The following is a 22,594-nucleotide window of genomic DNA, read 5'->3' as shown; positions in this document are numbered from 1 at the left end:
TCTAAATGGTACTTCAGACGGATATGATCGTATTGACTGGGAAAAACCAAGAGAATGTTTTACTGAAGTTTCCTAATGAGGGAAAGAGAAGGGGGGAGGGTGGGCACAATTTAGTATCTTCATTTTTGGGTTGCTTGTCACCAGAGAAAGAGTGAGAATAGCGATATTCGAGGCACAAATGATACTGTTCACAATTGATTAGGATAGCCCCTGCCTAAAAAAAAATGCTACATTTAGTGAGAATTATTGTGCACCACTGCAGTTGAATGAGATAATGACTATACTCTGTTTTTTTCCATCTGTCCATCCACCTGTGGTGTTTTCGCATGGTAACACTGCGTCCCGCGCTTTAGATAGTTACATTCAGCTCACATTCAACAATTATAATAATATCCTATTTCGAATATTAACGGTGTAATTCGCATACAGTAAATTATCAAAACACTTTTCAATTGCAAATGTACACCCAGATATCCTTTTATTTAACCTAACACTTACACACAGCGTAACTATTTACCGGGACGCAGTGTTACCATACACAAACACCATAGGCGGATGGACAGATGAAAAAAAAACAGAGTATAGTATCGAACATTCGTAGATTTAGATCGCCTTTTTTTTACAAATTCTGTGCATGTAGATCATGGGCACCCGCACGTAAGGGCAAAGGGGGCCACTTGGCCCCAACCCCCTTGAAATCCTGTGACCACAGGAGATAGCAGTTCCTTTTCCAATGAACAGTGACTTTCTTTCCATTGTATATTCGATCAGTTGAAGTTATTTAGAGGTATCCTTATTATATTGTATAATATCTTTATGAAGAATATAACTACGTTATTCCTTCGAGAAATGTTTGATTTCAGTTAAACAGTTTATGAAGCTATTGTAAAACAACCAGCTCGAGAAGAGGCTTTATTAGGCTCAGAGGTTTGGTAAACTAACCCATTCTAATAGAAATAAGAAGGATATGGGATATGCCAGTGGAAATTGTACCCATAATCATAGGAACACTAGGCACGATCCCAAGATCCCTGAGAAAGAATCTGGAAAAATACTATGAGGCTTGAAGTTCTCTCCACGACTCATGCAGAAGAGTGTGATCCTAGAAACGGCGCACATAGCAAGAAAAGCGATGGACTCCTAAGGAGGCAGGATGCAACCCGGAACCCCACACTATAAATGCCACCCAGTCGAATTGGAGGACTGTGATAAAGCAAAAAAAAAAAAAATATATATATATATATATATATATATATATATATATATATATATATATATATATATATATAATAATAATAATAATAATAATAATAATAATAATAATAATAATAATAATAATAATAATAATAATAATAATAATAATAATAATAACAGCAACCTCCTTGGAAAAGGCGCCTGGAAAAGCAAATCATGGTGATGAGATCTGACTTGAGTAAAGTGAAAGAGATGGCAGAAAAAAGGCTAAGAAGCAAGTAAAACAGGGAGGAACTCAACGAGAAATACAAAGTACAAGAGAGGGGACTAAACAACATAATAGAAGATGTAAAACAGAGGCTTAAGGCCAAAGCACATAAGATCCAACGGTATATGAACAGGAATAAGGGATACCAACAGAACAAACTATTCGGAACCAACCAGAAAAGACTATACAGCCAACTAAGAGGGGAAGACAACCACCAAGAAATTCCTGAAGCCGAACCAAGTAAGAGACTCTGGGAAAACATATGGAGGAATCCGGTATCACACAACAAACATGCAACATGGCTCCAGGAAGTCAAGGCAGAAGAAAAAGGGAGAATAAAACAGAGATCATGACAGACACAGTCAGACACCAACTAAAGAAAATGCCCAAATGGAAAGCCCCAGGTCCCGATGAAGTCCATGGATACTGGCTCAAAAACTTCAAGGCTCTACACCCGCGAATAGCAGAACAACTCCAGCATTGTAAATCAAATCACCATGCACCCAAATGGATGACCACAGGAAGAACATCCTTAGTACAAAAAGACAAGAGTAAAGGAAATATAGCCAGTAACTACAGGCCTATCACCTGCCTACCAATAATGTGGAAGTTTCTAACAGGTATCATCAGTGAAAGGCTACACAACTACCTAGAGGATACAAACACCATCCCCCACCAACAGAAAGGCTGCAGAAGGAAGTGTAGGGGCACAAAGAACCAGCTCCTGATAGACAAAATGGTAGTGAAGAGCAGTAGGAGAAGGAAAACCAACCTAAGCATGGCATGGATAGACTATAAGAAAGCCTTCGACATGATATCACACACATGGCTAATAGAGTGCCTGAAAATATATGGGGCAGAGGAAAACACCATCAGCTTCTTCAAAAATACAATGCGCAACTGGAATACAATACTTACAAGCTCTGGAATAAGACTAGCAGAGATTAATATCAGGAGAGGGATCTTCCAGGGCGAATCACTGTCCCCACTACCCTTCGTAGTAGCCATGATTCCCATGACAAAAGTACTACAGAAGATGGATGTCGGGTACCAACTCAAGAAAAGAGGCAACAGAATCAACCATCTGATGTTCATGGACGACATCAAGCTGTATGGTAAGAGCATCAAGGAAATAGATACCCTAATCCAGACGGTAAGGATTGTATCTGGGGACATCAGGATGGAGCTTGGAATAGAAAAATGCGCCTTAGTCAACATACAAAAAGGCAAAGTAACGAGAACTGAAGGGATAAAGCTACCAGATGGGAGGAACATCAAACACATAGATGAGACTGTATACAAGTACCTGGGAATAATGGAAGGAGGGGATATAAAACACCAAGAGATGAAGGACACGATCAAGAAAGAATATATGCAGAGACTCAAGGTGATACTCAAGTCAAAACTCAACACTGGAAATATGATAAAAGCCATAAACACATGGGCAATGCCAGTAATCAGATACAGCGCAGAAATAGTGGAATGGACGAAGGCAGAACTCCGCAGCATGGATCAGAAAACCAGGAAACATATGACAATATACAAAGCATTACACTCAAGAGCAAATACGGACAGACTATACATAACATGAAAGGAAGGAGGGAGAGGACTACTAAGTATAGAGGACTGCGTCAACATCGCGAACAGAGCAATATTGGAAAACCAGTTAAGACGAGTGGCTAAAGAGTGCATGGGAAGAAGGACTAATAAAAGTAGACGGAGACCCAGAAATATACAGAGACAGGACAATGACAAACAGAACAGAGGACTGGCACAACAAACCAATGCACAGACAATACATGAGACAGACTAAAGAACTGGCCAGCGATGACACATGGCAATGGCTACAGAGGGGAGAGCTAAAGAAAGAAACTGAAGGAATGATAACAGCCGCACAAGATCAGGCCCTAAGAACCAGATATGTTCAAAATACGATAGACGGAAATAACATCTCTCCCATATGTAGGAAGTGCAATACGAAAAATGAAACCATAAACCACATAGCAAGCGAATGTCCGGCACTTGCACAGAACCAGTACAAAAAGAGGCATGATTCAGTGGCAAAAGCCCTCCACTGGAGCCTGTGCAAGAAACATCAGCTACCTTGCAGTAATAAGTGGTACGAGCGCCAACCTGAGGGAGTGATAGAAAACGATCAGGCAAAGATCCTCTGGGACTATGGTATCAGAACAGATAGGGTGATACGTGCAAATAGACCAGACGTGACGTTGATTGACAAAGTCAAGAAGAAAGTATCACTCATTGATGTCGCAATACCATGGGACACCAGAGTTGAAGAAAAAGAGAGGGAAAAAATGGATAAGTATCAAGATCCGAAAATAGAAATAAGAAGGATATGGGATATGCCAGTGGAAATTGTACCCATAATCATAGGAGCACTAGGCACAATCCCAAGATCCCTGAAAAGGAATCTAGAAAAACTAGAGGCTGAAGTAGCTCCAGGACTCATGCAGAAGAGTGTGATCCTAGAAACGGCGCACATAGTAAGAAAAGTTATGGACTCCTAAGGAGGCAGGATGCAACCCGGAACCCCACACTATAAATACCACCCAGCCGAATTGGAGGACTGTGATTGAGCAAAAAAAAAAAAAAAAAAAAATAATAATAATAATAATAATAATAATAATAATAATCATAATCATAATAATAATAACTATTGAAAAGTAAAAGTTGATGTAACTTTCTGTATTGGTCACTAAAGAATTATTTATAGTGTGGGGTTCCGGGTTGCATCCTGCCTTCTTAGGACTCCATCACTTTTCTTACTATGTGAGCTGTTTATAGGATCACACTCCTTCTGCATGAGTCCTGGAGCTACTTCAGCCTCTAGTTTTTCCAGATTCCTTTTCAGGGACCTTGGGATCGTGCCTATTGTTCCTATGATTATGGGTACAATTTCCACTGACATATCCCATACCCTTCATATTTCTATTTTCAGGTCTTGATACTTATCCATTTTTTCCCTTTTTTTCCTTTCAACTCTGGTGTCCCATGGTATTGCGACATCAGTGAGTGATACTTTCTTCTTGATTTTGTCAATCAACGTCACGTTTGGTCTATTTGCACGTATCCCCCTATCTGTTCTTATACCATAGTCCCAGAGGATCTTTGCCTGATCGTTTTCTATCACTTCTTCAGGTTGGTGCAAGGTAGCTGAAGTTTCTTGCAGAGGTTCCAGTGGAGGGCTTTTGCCACTAAGTCATGCCTCTTTTTGTACTGGTTCTGTGCAAGTGCCGGACATTCGCTTGCTAAGTGGTTTATGGTTTCATTTTTCGTATTGCACTTCCTACATATGGGTGAGATGTTTTGTCCGCCTATGGTTCTTTGAACGTATCTGGTTTTCAGGGCCTGATCTTGTGCGGCTGTTATCATTCCTTCAGTTTCCTTCTTTAGCTCTTCCCTCTGTAGCCATTGCCATGTGTCATCGCTGGCCAGTTCTTTAGTCCGTCTCATGTATAGTCAGTGCATTGGTTTGTTGATCCATTCCTCTGTTCTGTTTGTCATTCTTCTCTCTCTGTATATTTCTGGGTCTTCGTCTACTTTTATCAGTCCTTCTTCCCAAGCACTCTTTAGCCACTCGTCTTCACTGGTTTTCAGATAATGCCCCAGTGCTTTGTTCTTGATGTTGAAGCAGTCCTCTATGCTTAGTAGTCCTCTCGCCCCTTCCTTTCATGTTATGTATAGTCTGTCCGTATTTGCTCTTGGGTGTAGTGCTTTGTATATTGTCATATGTTTCCCAATTTTCTGGTCTATGGTGCAGAGTTCTGCTTTCGTCCATTCCACTATTCCTGCGCTGTATCTGATTACTGGCTTTTATCATATTTCCGGCGTTGAGTTTTGACTTGATTATCGCCTTGAGTCTCTGCATATATTCTTTCCCGATCATGTCCTTCATCTCTTGTTGTTTTATATCCCCTCCTTCCATTATTCTCAGGTATTTGTGTCCCATCTCATCTATGTGTTTGATGCTGCTCCCATCTAGTAGTTTTATCCCTTCAGTCCTTGTTACTTTGCCCTTTTGTAAGTTGACTAAGGCATATTTTTCTATTCCAAACTCCATCCTGATGTCCCCAGATACAATCCTTACAGTCTGGATTAGGGTATCTATTTCCTTGATGCTCTTACCATACAGCTTGATGTCATCCATGAACATCAGATGGTTAATTCTGTTGCCTCTTTACTTGAGTTGGTACCCAGCATCCATCTTCTGCAGTACTTTTGTCATGGGAATCATGGCTACTACGAAAAGTAGTGGGGACAATGAGTCGCCCTGAAAAATCCCTCTCCTGATATTAATCTCTGATAGTCTTATTCCAGAGCTTGTAAGTATTGTATTCCAGTTGCACATTGTAATTTTGAGGAAGCTGATGGTGTTCTCCTCTGCCCCATATATTTTCAGGCATTCTATTAGCCATGTGTGTAGTATCATGTCGAAGGCTTTCCTATAGTCAATCCATGCCATGCTCAGGTTGATTTTCCTTCTCCTTCTGTTCTTCATTACCATTTTGTCTATCAGGAGCTGGTCTTTTGTGCCCTTACACTTCCTTTGCAGCCTTTCTGTTGGTGGGGGATGGTGTTTGTATCCTCTAGGTAGTTGTATAGCCTTTCACTGATGATACTGTTAGTAACTTCCACATTATTGGTAGGCAGGTGATAGGCCTGTAGTTACTGGCTATATTTCCTTTACTCTTGTCTTTCTGTACTAAGGATGTTCTTCCTGTGATCATCCATTTGGGCGCATGGTGATTTGTGATACAATGTTGGAGTTATTCTGCTAATTCGTGGGTGTAGGGCTTTGAAGTTTTTGAGCCAGAATCCATGGACTTCATCGGGACCTGGGGCTTTCCATTTGGGCATTTTCTTTAGTTGGTGTCTGACTGTGTCTGTCGTGATCTCAGTGAATCTTATTATTATTATTATTATTATTATTATTATTATTATTATTATTATTATTATTATTATTATTATTATTATTATTATTATTATTATTTAAAAAAAACATTATCAATATTATTACTGTTACTTATTTATTCTTTTTTGGGGGTTTATCAGATATCCTATTCGACTTTGTGTGTGTGTGTGTACGAGGTTCCGGGTTATGTCCTGTCTCCAAAGAGCCCATCACGTTTCTTACTGTGTGCGCTGTTTCCACTTGCACATTCTTTTGGATGAGTCCTGGAGCTACTTCAGCATCTACTTTTTCCAGGTTCCTTTTCAGGGATATTGGGATCGTGCCTAGTGTTCCTATGATTATGGGTACTATTTCCACTGGCATGTCCCATATCCTTCTTATTTCTATTTTCAGGTCTTGATACCTTCCAATTTTTTCTCTTTCTTTCTCATCTACTCTGGCGACCCATGGTATTACAACATCAATGAGTGATACTTTTGCCTGATCGTTTTTTATCACTCCCTCAGGTTGGTGTTTGTACTACCATTTATTACCGCAAGGTAGCTGGTGTTTCTTGCACAGGTTCCAGTGGAGGGCTTTTTCATTCTAAATCATGCCTATTTTTGTATTGTTTCTGTGCAAGTGCCGAACATTCGCTTGCCGGATGTTGTCAGCGTGACAGACTTACCTTACGGGTCAGCATTAAGCCCAGACACAAGGACAGTAGAATGAGGCTCTTTAAAGTTTTACAAGAGAATGGCACTTGGAGGCTTCCCGCCTCGATATTGCTACATACTCGTGACCACACGGTCACTAAGCCAATCACCAAAACAGTTAGTATTTGATTGAAAATAATTTGACATCTCAGCGTCACTGAGGGCAAAATCACCCCGGAACAACTGTAGACTAATTCCTCACTATATAAACAATGAACAGGAACCAGTTTACGACCACCTCATGGAGGAGGCCGTATTCTTGGCGCAGAAAATGGGAGCAATTGAAAGCACATCCACCTGGTTTCGTGTCTAGCAGGAAGCAAGAGATGCGCGTCTCTCGGATAATAGCTAGTTGACTAGTTTAGTCATTGGTTTCATATTAAAACTTTTTACTGTTACCTTATTTCCCTTTCATTGTATAAAATTTAAACTAATTAAAATGTACAGAAAAATCTCAATGATTCGTAGGAGATGATTCAATATAACTCACAGAATGTTACGTAGCAATAGAGAGAACCATTGTGCTTTTGCCGCCAACTGACTTACGTGGAACTACGATTTGGTGCCAAGGCAGACTCAGGTCGAGAAAAAATTGTGCATGTGTTTTTTCATGACATTCTTTACTACTCTCCAAAAAGGATGAGCCTCGAATTGGAGTGGGAATTTCAGATTGGTGCGGCAAGAATGCATGATCTCTGGGTGCTGAGGTCTAGCTTTCGACGACAAACACAATTTCCTTACTGAGTGATCACTCATCTCAATGCTAATATCAATAAAGCAACACAAGCGATAATCAATTGAAACGTACATTGGTTCAATCATCAATGCAAGGCAATATAAGCAGCAATCAATAGTAAATGAACATCAATGCAATCATCATTGCATAGCAATGCAAGCGATAAAATCAATATTAAATGAACATCAATGCAATCATCAATGCAAAGCAATACAGGTCAATACTTACATCAAGGATTATCAAAGTCAACGCAATAGCAAACATGGACACAATGGGTGTCACTAGCAATGGAATCAATGGAACTTAGAAATCAACGTGCTCAGTTATGCTATCAATTCAAATAGTAATCAATAGAACATGGAATTTTGCTACAAAACCGACTTATTAAAATAAGAATTGCAACAATAAGGAATTATTCTAAGTCGACCAATGAAGGTAAACTTAGCAACAAGATCATTACATGCATGGAAATGAATCAGTGCAATCAGTAATGCAGTCAATACAAGCAACATCCAAGGCAATACCAATGCAATAAGGTAATGCAATCAATACAAGCAACATCAAAGGCAATAGCAATGCAAGAAGGTAATGCAATCAACACAAGCAACATCAAAGGCAATAGCAATGCAGTAAGGTAATGCAATCAAAACAAGCAACATCGGAGACAATAGCAATGCAATAAGGTGATACACTTAAATGCATACTCAATTCCTGTCAATGAAATAGTAATTGAATCAGGGCTCGTCATAGAGCGTTCTACTAAACAGCATCAATATCAATACACAGCAAACATCATGCTTGGAACGAGCAAGACTGTCTCCATTGAGGAGGAATACATATCACTGTAATCAAGAGATTCTCTTCACACTTGGGTGCTCGTATTCGTTCATGTTCATGCATATCATCAATTCATGGAAAGCTAGTTGCTTAATGCGCCTTTTAGAGCCTCGTTAGGGGTGACCTTCAATCCTGTGTAGCACATGAGGTACATTTTGACATAAGGAAATTACAATTTGTTGCAAATACACACTGCTCATTTTGTTATAAAAAAAGTCTGCGGACCGCCCTTGTTGGTCTCGTAAGACGCAACAACAATAGCTAACTAACCCTAATACCTTCAGATCCCCTCTCAACTTCCACTCTTTCACAGTTCACTTCTAAATGGTTACGATACTCACTACACTAGTTTGTCTTTCATCCACTCCAACATTTTCTTTGCCTGTTTAATAGCAGCCTTTCTTTCCAGTTTGGTTCCTAAACCATTCACTGTTCCACTCGCTTCTTGTCTATCACTTCTTGTTTCACTCTCACTCATCTTGAGTCTTTCAGTCTGTCGAGTCACACTTTCCACATCATTCTCTGCTTAATTCCAGTCACTTCGGCCTGCGTTGTCCACATTCTCGCCCTGATGGTGTCCCTGCTATTTTGTTTAAAAAAGTAGTTCATTCTATCCCAAAGCCCCTTGCAATATTATTAAGGCAAGATGTAGATACAGGTAAGATTTATGATGAGCACAAATTAGCATATATTACCCCTACTTTTAAAAGTGGATCAAGACTAGAGGCAAGTAATTATAGGCCAGTGAGTCTAACATCACATATTACGAAAGTGTATGAAAGGGTAATGAAGAAAAATATTATGAAACATTTAATAAAAAATAATTTGTTTAATATAGGACAACATGGTTTTGTACCCGGAAAAAGTACACAAACCCAACTGTTAGTCCACCGTGAGGACTTATACAAAAATATGAAAAACTGAAAAGAAACAGATATGGTTTATCTAGACTTTGCAAAAGCTTTTGACAAGGTAGATCATAATATATTAGCGAAGAAAATTAGAAAACACAATATAGTGGACAAAGTAGGAAGATGGTTAAAAGAATTTTTGCACAACAGAAAACAGATAGTTATTACAAACGATGAGAAATCGGATGAAGCTAAGGTAATATCCGTTGTGCCACAAGGTACGGAGCTAGCTGCATTGCTGTTTGTTATTATGATTGCAGACATAGACAGTAATGTTAAGGACTCGTTAGTGAGTAGTTTTGCCGATGACACAAGAATAAGTAGAGAAATTACTTGTGATGAAGATAGGAATGCTCTACAAAGAGACCTTAACAAAGTATATGAATGGGCAGAGGTAAATAGGATGGTGTTTAACTCTGATAAATTTGAATCAATAAATTATGTAGATAGAGAAGGAAAGCTATATGCATATAGGGGACCTAATAATGAGACAATCACAAATAAGGAAGCAGTTAAAGACCTTGGTATGATGTTGAATAGGAACATGTTATGCAATGATCAAATAGCAATTCTATTGGCAAAATGTATAGCAAAAATGGGAATGTTGTTACGGCACTTCAAAACAAGAAAAGCTGAACACATGATTATGCTTTATAAAACGTATGTTCGTTGTCCACTTGAATATTGCAATATGATATGGTACCCACACTATCAAAATGATATTGCACAAATAGAGAGTGTACAAAGGTCCCTTACAGCTAGAATAGAAGTTAAGGATCTTGACTACTGGGAAAGACTACAATTTTAAAAATTATATAGTCTATAAAGGAGAAGAGAACGTTACATGATAATTCAGGCATTGAAACAGATAGATGGAATTACCGAAAACATCATGGAGCTAAAATATCAGAAAGAGCAAGCAGAGGTAGATTAATAGTGCCCAAAACTATACCAGGAAAAATAAGGAAAGCACACAGAACATTAATCCACTATGCACCAACATCGACAATGCAGCATCTATTCTATGCGTTGCCAGCTCATCTGAAGAATATATCAGGAGTGAGCGTAGATGTGTTTAAGAATAAGCTTGACAAATATCTAAGCTGCATCCTAGACCATCCAAGATTGGAAGATGCTAAACATACCGGAAGATGTACTAGCAACTCTTTGGTAGACATTAGAGGTGCCTCACACTGAGGGACCTGGGGCAACCCGAACAAGATGTAAGGTAAGGTAAGGTAAGGTCTGGCTCTCTTCTTCTTCCCATTCGTCGTCGTGAGCATTGATCTCCAATAGGACGATGTGTTCTACTGCTCGTAAATGTTCCTCGCCTTCGAAGAGGACCTTCACTGATTTCATTACTTCTTTCTCGTCAGGATCTGATGCATGTCTTCATGTGAGAGAGACCACTGGCGGTAGCAGACAAATCACATCGCCTCATATGAGGTGCAAGGGCGTGAGGACTTCAGCCCTCCTTATATCCCCTGCATGCATAAGAGGACAGTTGTTAATTACTGTGTCAGTCTCCTTAATAAGGGTGCTAAGTTGCTCCTCAGAGAACACGTTTTGTCGAAGGGTGGTTGCAAGTGTTCATTTGACTACCCTCACTAACCTCTCAAAAAACCTCTCCTCTCCTAAGAGACCTGGGAGTCTTGAATACCCAGTTTATCCCCGTCTCTCGTAGACCTCCCTCAGGAAATTGCTTGCCACGCAGAAGGTCGTGGCGTTGTAGCTGTAGACTGTGGATGGCACTCCATGGGTGGCAGTGAACCTCCTTATGGGGTCGGTGTGATCCACTCTGACCTTATCAAAGGGGCGTGTCATGAGTGTTCGGTCAGTTGGGAGGGGAGGAGGCAGCAGTTGTTTGAGAAGAGGCCTGAAGGCTATAATACAGGCTCTGCATTCCCCACCACCCGCTTGGCAATGGCTGTCAATCCCAGTCTCCAACATTCCTGCCGAAATAGAGTGTTTAGAATATTCACACCACAATGTATGTGGGTGGTGTGGAGGTGTTTAAGATACAAAACTACTAAATGTCTTTTGAAAGCAACAACATAAATTCATTTTTAGTATTAATCATATTAGCCAACCTACTCCTAGTATACACAAGTCCTTCTCTTACCACTAAGCTCAGCAGAAGGATAAGCACAATAATCATAATTCTTTTTAAAAACAACAAAATCTACATTGCTCCCCTTAGATTCCACATTTCAGCAGGCGGAGTCAGAGTTCCTACTTCATGCATCTCTCTCTGGACAGCAACAACCAAGGCTCACTGTTGGACGGATGATTCATCCTCACTTTCAGGTGGTTCAGCTGGGCCCTTTTTGTGTTGCAAAGCAGGTCATCCAGGTTGCGGCTCAATAGGATTGCAGCTAGTTGGGACAAACTGCATCTTCGCATCACATTCCTATTGAAGAAAAATCTCTCCCAACTCATCAGACATGGCGTATTTATACTGAACCTGAGTTACTTCCATGTTACTTGTTTCCAAATCAGTCTGAGGGACTATCTGGCAGGTTTAGTGGATTCAGGGTTTACTTCATTCAGTCTCCCTATCAAATTGAACTGTCCAATGGCAATGCAAGATGAATTATCCTTGCACTCGGACCTACGTAGGGGTGTTCTTGTTTGGCACCCTTCATCCGTTTCAGTCACACTTTGTTTCTTCCTTTCCTTTAACTCGCGTTCCATTCCCGTGAATTGCTCAAGTAAGGCAACACTAATGGCATGTACGTCTGTAGCGGATTCTACTATCCAACAAACATACAGTTTCTATCCCCTGTAAAGCCCACTAAGGTAACCTCCCATCAGGTGCAACCTCATTATGAGTAGTGAATAGACTAATTCCCTCGAATTTCTCCATGCCAACAATGAAAGAGTTAAAATAATCAGCTCCTATTAGCAAATTAATGTGTCGTAATACATCTGCCTTGATTTCTTAATCTGCCATCTGGTATCCGTTATCCCACAAAAACTGACTTACATTATTCAAACCTATTGCAAACAGGTGTATCTACATCATCATGAACGACTAGTTTAGCTCTTAAAATCCTTTTCCACACATAAATCCTACAAGCTACGACATCAAATTCCCCTTTTACAGTTGGCGAGCCAAAAAGTATGATATTGAGTGATACCTTCTGAACAACTAGTAGCTTGAGTTTTCAAGCCAACCAACTAGATATATAGCTACACTGGCTTCCTATATCGAGGAACATTCAAGTTTGAAATGGTTGGCTGTGCATATACAAAATGGCTGTCGTGGTGGGGAGTAAGGTGACGGGTAATTCAGCAGAAGGCTTGTTCTTTGCATTTTGTTGACTTACACAAGGTTTCTTTTTCCCCCTTTTAGATTGTTTACCCTAACTTATGTTTCAATTTGCATTCGACTTGACTGACGAATGGGCTTTATTCAGATTCCTAACGGGCTTTGTTGTGGCATAAGTAGGCGATTGATCTGGAGTCGGGAAAATGGAGTTTGGTGCAGGGAATTGACCTGACTTTGACTCATTGTTGCCTCCATTTTCACATATGAGGCTGTGATGCCTTCCATTGCACAGCTTACAGTTGCGTTTGCTGTTGCACTGCCTGCTACTATGACCAGAAGCGAGGCAATTGAAGCATTTTCGAGATCAAACTAATTAGCGCTTTTTCACCAATCATTCGTATGCTTTGAACAGTTAAATGCTTAATGATTTCCATCACAGAGTGGACACGAGGCCATGTGGGAGGTGTTGGTTTCCAACACCTCTCATCCCGATGGCTGTGACAAGTCTTCTCTTCTCTGCAACGAATCAGCTTCCATACTACGGATGAGAAAGTCTAATGCTTCAAACAGTTAGGTTAAATTGTAATCACACTTTTGTAGAAAGCCTACAACTCATTGATATACCTGATCCTGTGACAGTTTCTGGTTTACTAAACTTAGCAGCATTCCCCTGATCCAATGTGGATCCACTGAGACATATGATTTGTTTGATAAGAACAGTGAGCCAATGGGAAAATTCTGCAAGTCAACAAAGTTACACTTAGGGACGAAAATATTGGCTAATCTCCAATGCAATATGACCAGTGTCTGATGCTGGTTTCCATAGTAATTGTTTAACAAGTCAAGACCCACACTATTGTTGGCTACAGTCATGCTCAAGGCCCGAACTACCTTGAGTAGCTACTCTGCTAAAGATCCAAGTAGAAACGTAAATTTGGTCACGTCATCCAGGTCCGTGTGCCTATGCATGTGAACATCAAATAGTGTCACACTAGCCAAAGCACCGATTGGTTGATGAAAAGGAGAAGGAGGGCGGTTTGTCTGGCACCATCTAACGATTTCACTACTTTACTTCCAAGAGCTAGTTCATACTTGACCAGACTTGACAAATACAATGACTTGAGCTGCTGCTCGTCAGCCTGGATTCGATCCAGCAAATTCTGATACATGTTTACATTATGAGTGTCTATGAGATTCCCTTGGGCACCTATCAGAGTGGCAGTCAAGAGGATTACAAGAGATTCTAATTGGGTTTCAAGGGTGGCCACCATTTTGTTGGTGCGGGAGGATACAATTTGATTACACTACTCTAATGGAAAGACTGGTTCTATTTCACAAGGCATACAAGGGAGCTTCTACAAAGCTAGGCTAGAATTAGTTCTCCTGGCTGTTTTGTTGTGCCCACTCACCACAGATTAGTCTCATTAGACGGTTAAGAAACACGCCTCACACTTGGGCATCGTTAGATTAAGCCAGCCTTGTACTGGCACAGGCTCTTGCTTCTTAGCAGCCCTTAACATGGGTAACAAAATGAACTAAAATGAACTAAGCTCGATATCAGCCCGCCTGGCTTATGACAGATTTCGTACTTCACCCCCTCTTTGTGAGTGTCCTAACTGCTCAAAAGACCATAACTCAACTGTTGTTGCTCTGGGACTGGCTGCTTAAGTCTGTCCGGTTCTGAAGGACCAAAAAACAAATGCTGCGAATTACTGGTTTTGCCGGGTGTTGTTGGCGTGATGGACTTACCTTAGCGGTCTGCGTCCAGCCCAGACACAAGGACAATAGAATGAGCCACTTTAGAATTTTACAATTTTACTTTTTATATAGGGTCCTAACTCATGGCTACATACTAAATAACAAGATAAAGGCACTTGGAGGCTTCCTGCCCTGATACACGATTGCTACGCACATGTGACCACGAGGTCACTTAGCCAATCACAGAAAAACAGTTATTTGATTAAAAATAATTTGACATCTCACTGTCACTGAGGGCAAAATCATCCCAGAACAACTATTGACTAATCCCTAACTAAATAAACAATAAACAGGAACCAACTCACAACCACATCATGGTGGAGGCCGTATTCTTAGGCAGAAAACGGGAGCAATAGCATGCACATTCACCTGGTTTCATGTCTCTACCAGGCAGCAAGAGGTGAGCATCTCTCAGATGATAGCTAGCTGACCAGTTAGTCATTGACTTCATTTTACAACTTTTTACTGTTAACTTATTTCCTTTTTATTGTAGAAAATTTAATCTAATTAAAATGTACAAAAACTTTCAATGACTCGTAGGAGGTGATTCAATATAACTCAGAATGTTATGTAGCAACAGAGAAAAACATTGCATTTTAGCTGCCAACGGACTTACGTGGAACCACGAATTGGCGCCAAGGCAGACTCAGGTCGAGGAAAAATTTCGCACTTATTTTTTCATGACAATTTCCAATCGATCTTTGAATATATCTGGTTCTTAGGGCCCGATCTTGTGCCACTCCTAGCATTCTATCTATTTCCTTCTTGAGTTCTCCCCTCTGTAGCCATTGTCATGTTTCATTGCTGGGCAGTTCTTAGTCTGTCTCATGTACTGTCTGTGCATTGGTTTGTTGTGCCATTTTTCCTTTCTGTTTGTCATTCTTCTGTATATGTATATTTCGGGGTCTTCATCTACTTTCATCAGTCCTTCTTCCCATGCACTCCTGAGCCACTCATTTTCACTGGTTTTCAGATATTGCGCCAGTGCTCTGCCATCGATGTTGACGCAGTTGTCTCCCTCCTTCCTATCGTGTTATGTATAATCTGTCCGTATTTGCCTTTGGGTGTGGTGCTTTGTGTATTATTATGTGTTTCATAGTTTTCTGGTTTCTTATTATTATTATTATTATTATTATTAATATTATTATTATTATTATTATTATTATTATTATTATTATTATTATTACATTAAAAAGTGACTTTAACAATATTTTTTCAGATGGACAGGACTTACACAAAGGAAGGAGTGGCAAGGACGACCTTCTCCACAATAAACATCTACATAGGACTTCTTCTTGTGATCATTGTCCCACCTCGCTTGGTAAATTCAGTGAACGACCCCGGATCCACAACTGCCGCTGCCAACAATAACGATGGCCATGTCTCTCAGGAAGTCGTGCCTGTGGCCAATTACGTAAGTTAACATTTAGTGATTATGGGATTTGGGCATCTGAGTTCTGGTGTTTTTTTAATGACCAGAGACTTCAGATTATTATTGTAGTTCTTGGAAACCAAAGTGTTCATATATTTGTTACCGAGGTTCCAACCTCAGTACAGTTCTAATGGGGAAAATATGTTGGTAGCAATAACCATGTAGCAGCAAGGCAGTGGAGGTGACATTCGTTCTCTCTCTCTCTCTCTCTCTCTCTCTCTCTCTCTCTCTCTCCTCTCTCTCTCTTTACCACCTCTCTCTCTCTCTCTCTCTCTCTCTCTCTCTCTCTCTCTCTCTCTCTCTATCAACTAATCTCTCACAATTACCTAAGGCAATTAAATCAGACTCGTGAACTATAAAAATACATTTATTTAAGAACAAAGTATTGACTTAATAAATCAGGTTCTTAACAAAGTGATTAACTGAAAAGTTAAATTCAAAACTCCAAATAATTCAAATAACCTTGGGGATCGAACTAAACCCATCCACCCCTTTCTCTACAATAACTAACATTAGTTTACTCATAAACTAAGAAAGTCATAGCACAGTCATAATTAACACCCAAAACCCATGGAACTATTAGTTAAGTTCCCATTTCAAAATAAGTTACCATTTGCCAGATCTGCATGGAGAAGAAAAAAAATGAAAATGACATAATTCAAAAGGTCAAATTGAACAGGACATCTTTGCAATAAATATTCAAAATACAAAGACAAGCCACACTTGGCTTAAAAGTAAGTATGCTTACCCATTCAAGCACTAATTACACTAATTAAAAATAGTACAATCAAAGGAGCCATCTTAGCTCTTTGCCGACTTCGTATTGTTCTCCATCTTAGCTAACTTACTCTCCCATTATGTACGCAAACACTAATTCACTCACAAGACACTCCCAGATAAGTGTTGTCACCAATTCGTCACAAGTTCATGACGTCATATACAGATCATAGTCACACCCATGAATCTGCACAAAACCAGATTCAGAAGCACATCTGCTTTCACTCACGCACGGACACAGGACGTGGTCTATTCTGCTCAGGCAGGGACCTTCGACATCACGCCACCCAAAGCAGTTGCGTCAACATTTTTCGAAGTTGATGCTGTCTTGTCACTTTAGGACCTTTGTTTCCAAAGAGAGTCAAAATGATGACTCCTACGTTTCAAGAATGTCATTGCTTATCACGTCCTCTTATCGTTTAACAAAAAAAGACAATTCAAGGATACAAAAATATTGATAATACTGCTCGGCCACCCCCTTCTGAATTACTGCATTCAGCCACAGTTTATATCAGATTATAAGAACAGCACATTGGCCGGCTCAATAAACACCATAATAATAAAAAAAAAACTGCACTTCTTTGGCAGCTATGATAACAGTTGACTGTAGAGACATTTTCTCAACTTGAATTTTCGACGCTGCCGTGTGTGTGTGTGTGTGTATGTGTATGGCCTGCAGCTGCACTGACTCTTGAAACATGCTGTAGAAAGGCAAAATGTCTCCCAGTGGAAGACAACTGATGACTTCCAAAGTCCAAAAGCGTCGTAAAACCTCGTAGACTCGTAGATTCTTTTGCATGTCAGCAGCACACATCTTTGTCCCTCGAAGTTCTTCCAAACAGAAGAGTAGCTGACGGACGTCTTGCTGGCGTAGGGGAACGATGTTTATGGTGTTTCAGTATGTCAGTCATGTCCCCAGTCAATCAAAGAAGAATTAACCCTAGACATACATCTGTCAAATAATGCCCTCAGAAATCTAAGAAATACTAACCAAACGTTCTTTAATTAACACCACTAACATAAAAACAAAAAAAGTATAACGTGCCAAACAACTCGGATATATCACATAATCATTGAACTAATTGCTAACTAAAACCTGCGAAGAAATCTCATAAGATCACGAAATCATAAATCACTATTAATGATATATATAAAAAAACAGACCACCTTTAATCCCGTAAGAATATGTAAAATTCTCCAATAATTAAGAAAAAATAATTTAAAAAAAAAGGACTCGCCAACCCCATACATCATTAGCACAAACCACCCCCAACTGGGAAAATGAGAAATCACAAAAACTCTATGGACTACTGTCCTTACATTTTAAGCTCACCATTACTCACATGTATAAAAAGAGAGAAAATGACCCCAGGAAAAAAAGTAACAAAAACCGCCCCAAATTATCACTTAAAACATTCTTTCAAGCTCTGATATTTACATTAACCCACAAAATCAATAAGAACCCAAACATATCCCCTTATTTCACTGAAGCGACCAAGATTAGAGGGAGAAAAAAAAGGATAAGGCCCCAAATTATAAAAAAATAACAGTTAATTCCCAATATTAACCACCAGGAACATGTTATTCACCAAGTGCAACATTACTTTGTCTGAATACACATACTTGACTCGGCAGCTTCTCGAGCTTATGAGCCAAAAAAAGCAAATGAGACATATATGCCATTCCCTAGCCCTGGCAACTAATGACTCATAACTGTTGCAAAAATACCCAAAATACTGCAAAAACAAAAAAATTCCGAAAAGCAAATATCAAAAAGACTCTGATAAAATCATACTAGGTTTTCGCGAATGCACAAAAAACTAAATCAAAACTATAAAATAGGACCAAGGCCATATTTTGTGCAAACAGAATAAAAACTGTTATATTGTCAACTTAGACATGTGCGACAACTCAGAAAAAACCTGCATACAGACTCATATCTGCAGCAAAACGGCCAAATACTGAACCATTATCACCGTATCAGGCTTCAAAAAGAACAGCCACATAATGCAGGGCGTGCTTCCTCAAAACCTCATAAACTGAATTATATCAGCTCAACCACAGAAAATGGCAAATATAAACCAAACTTAGGTCAAAGAGTAACCAAAATAAGATCCTGAAAATCCACTATCTAACATCAGTAGACAAAGACACGTCATCAATCACCAAATTAATAAAAGACAACTCTACCTCCGGTATCCATATACAATTCGTAGACAGTACTCACAACAGCTTTCCGCTGACCCCAACTAGTACCAAAAAGAAAATGTCTGTCTCGAGAACTGAACAATCAATATACTTGGTATAAAAAATAATATCATCAGCTAAAACAACATTATAAACATAACTCACTCGCCGCTAGGGAAATTTACACTTAAAATTACCGGCAAAAACTATAAACTCTCTGTTAAGCATAACTGCTGAGAAGGGCAAAAACTGCAAAAATAAAAGTATCAATACTCCCCAAACAATTGCCAAGGAATTCTAGAAAAAGCCATCAGTGGGACATAACTCATTACAAACCAAACCACAAACCCGAAGTGTCTAAACAAAGGCTTCCCCATATTCACTTCGGCACAGGCCACCAGAAACTTAATCAAGTTTCCTATCATTTGTAAACTTGCCACAAAAACAACCATGATAGACACTTAGAAAAATTTGCCGAAGTACTCGACAACTCAAAAAAAATATAAAAGCACAAGTGCCATATAATTGTTGTACCTTGCGACATATGCTCATGGACTCGGGGAAAAAAGAGAGAGAGAAAAAAAAAGAGAAAAACTGACACCTCATCTGCAACACTATCAGAAAAACTGAACACACAACAAGGGTATTGTGCAAGAGGCCAACAATTTCTGGAACATAAATATCCAGAAAAAAAGATGTAGTGCCATTATGTACACATCCAAAAATGCAAAAGCTCTCCCCTAAATCTCGTTGCAGCATCAAACGGCTGAAACTATAAAAGCATAACCGAAAAATGATTCCAAGTCACGAACTGAGATATTAAAAATCTACACAAACTGTTCTGAGAGATTAAAAGAAATTCAAGTTCTCTCGTGATAAAAAAAAAAAAATTACGTCAGCGATAGCTAACGTCTAAAAGGGGAAAAGAAAAGCCAATGGCACTTTTGACTGTTCCCGTGACACCTGTAACATCTGTGACTAACATAGACTCCAAGCAATTGTCCACTGAACCCATAAAAAAAACTCTAAGGACTATCACAGAAAACCAAAAAAAAATAAATAAATAAACACCCGGGCTAAAAGAAGACCGGACAACTGAAGACAGGATCTACGACAACTCTGTCTTGCCATCAAGGGAATGGTCAAAATCTGATCTCGAAATCATAAAAAAAAAATGTCTAAAATAGTCTAAGACATTCTTCAAAGCACAAGGAAAGCTTGCACCATATTCATTTTATATTCATTTTCTCTTTGTGCAAAAGAAGAACAAAAATCGTTCCAAAAGACCGTACGGGCATAACACATCATCTCTTAGTAGCTAACAGCTGATTTCCCATATCAAGGCCATGGCATTGAACTATTGTTTTCAAAGCCAAAAGGATGAGACAAGGAAAAAAAAAGAAGGATTTACTCACCCCCTTAACCCTGATACAAAGAAAAAAAACTCACTCTCCCTTTAGACAGTATCCTTATCCCCTGGACCACCCTTCGCTGGTTGTCAGCAAAAAAAAAATACGATGAGTGCGGATGCATGAGAAATGCTATCTCCAAGGCACAAAAAAAAGCAATCTAAGCACCCTGACAACTGAAACCTTTATGTGCATACGTATGTATTTTAAAAAAGAATATATCGCCTTTAGATACGTGCTAAGATCAACACATCTTAAAAAAACTTGACACATTCTGCTTCTATGGGGAAAAAAATATGGTGATCTGAACTGTCTCTTTAAACCAAAATGATTCACACACAAAGAGAGAAAGAGGAAAAAAACACTAGGGCATAAAAAAAATTGTAACACTCACGCCATCAATGAAAGAACACCATACTGACGATTTGTGTGTATCTAAAAACACACGAATACACACATACTTGCGTGTCTAATCACGATCTAGTGCCCGAGCAGGTAGAACTTTAGCAAACACACGCACTCACAAGACCCAACTGATTGACAGATACTTTAATGCTGACCCTAATTAAAACTCTTCTTCTCAGTACCAGAACAACGGTTAACTAATTCCTATCACCTGTCACCTTATGTCCGAAATCCTAATTCATTTTCACAACCAGTCTCTCTCTAAACAGCCTATAGGCGTAAATGGTTCATTTTCCCGTCCGCCACCAATTTACTGTTACCGTACAGTTCTAAAAGGGAAAATATGTTGGTAGCAATGACCGTGTAGCAGCAAGGCACTGAAGGTGCATTCGTTCTCTCTCTCTCTCTCTCTCTCTCTCTCTCTCTCTCTCTCTATCAATCAATCTTTCACAATTACCTAAGACAATTAAATCAGACTCGTGAACTACAAAAATAGATTTATTTAAGAACAAAGTATTAACTAAATAAATCAGGTTCTTAACAAAGTGATTAACTGAAAAGTTAAATTCAAAACTCCAAATAACTCAAATAACCTTGGGGATCGAACTAAACCTGTCCATCCCTTTCTCTACAATAACTAACATTAGTCTACTCATAAACTAGGAAAGTCATAGCACAGTCATAATTAACACCCAAAACCCACGGAACTATTAGTCAAGTTCCCATTTCAAAATAAGTTACCATTTGCCAGATCTGCCTGGAGAGGAAAAAAAATGAAAATGACATAATTCAAAAGGTCAAATGGAACCGGACATTTGAAATAAATATTCAAAATACAAAGACAAGCCACACTTGGCTTAAAAGTAAGTATGCTTACCCATTCAAGCACTAATTACACACTAATTAAAAATACAATCAAAGGGGCCAATTTGGCCCTTTGCCGACTTCGTATCGTTCTCCATCTTAGCTAACTTACTCTCCCATTATGTAGGGGAATAGTTCATATGTACGCAAACATGAATTCACTCACAAGACACTCCCAGATAAGTGTCGTCACCAATTCATCACAAGGTCATGACGTCATATACAGATCATAGTCACACCCATGAATCTGCACAAAACCAGATTCAGAAAGCATATCTGCTTCCACTCACGCACAGACACAGGACGTGGTCTATTTTGCTTAGGCAGGGACTTTCGACACCGAGCCACCCAAAGTGGTTGCGGCAACATTTTTCGAAGCTGATGCTGTCTTGTCACTTTAGGACCTTTGTTTCCACAGAGAGTCAAATTGATGACTTCTACATTTCAAGAATGCCATTGCTCACCACGTCCTCTCATCATTTAACAAAAAAAAGACAATTCAAGGATACAAATCATATTTATAATATATTCATGTGGACCAAACCGCTATTAATTTACTTACAATACTTTCACAAGCCGTAATACCCAGATGTGATAAACAGACAAGAAGAGCATTTCAAGAAAGCTTGCTCATAACACCCATGTTAGCAGACAAAGAGGGACTTTGTTCTTTAGTTAAAAAAAAAAAAAAAAAAAATTGGGGGGGGGGGGGTGGGTAATAAAAAAACAATGGTGCTGGGTCCTAACGTTTTCTGCTTAAAACTTGTATCTCAGAGACAAATGCATATTGCTTTTGTACATATGTCTTTTGTAAAAACATAGGGATTCAAAGTTATCATAAACATAATTCTGTTGACAAAACCAGTGACCTTCACAGCCATATGAAACAATTCCAAGCATAACTTAAGCTCTGCTCT

At 39.3% G+C, this 22,594-nt stretch overlaps 1 protein-coding gene across 1 annotated transcript in view; it reads left to right on the top strand.

Annotated features, from left to right (window-relative positions):
• The window catches only part of LOC135215790 (uncharacterized), a 56,406-nt gene that overhangs the window by 7,086 nt on the left and 26,726 nt on the right, over window positions 1–22,594 (top strand). The window contains exon 2 of the mRNA XM_064250741.1: window positions 15,823–16,017. Within this exon, the coding sequence (XP_064106811.1) occupies window positions 15,823–16,017 (195 nt within the window). The remainder of the gene's footprint in view (window positions 1–15,822; window positions 16,018–22,594) is intronic.

This window comes from Macrobrachium nipponense, chromosome 5, assembly GCF_015104395.2.
Source record: "Macrobrachium nipponense isolate FS-2020 chromosome 5, ASM1510439v2, whole genome shotgun sequence".
Classification (NCBI taxonomy): Eukaryota; Metazoa; Arthropoda; class Malacostraca; order Decapoda; family Palaemonidae; genus Macrobrachium; species Macrobrachium nipponense.
Note: the sequence above shows the minus strand (reverse complement) of the source record. Positions and strands in the feature narration are given on the sequence as shown.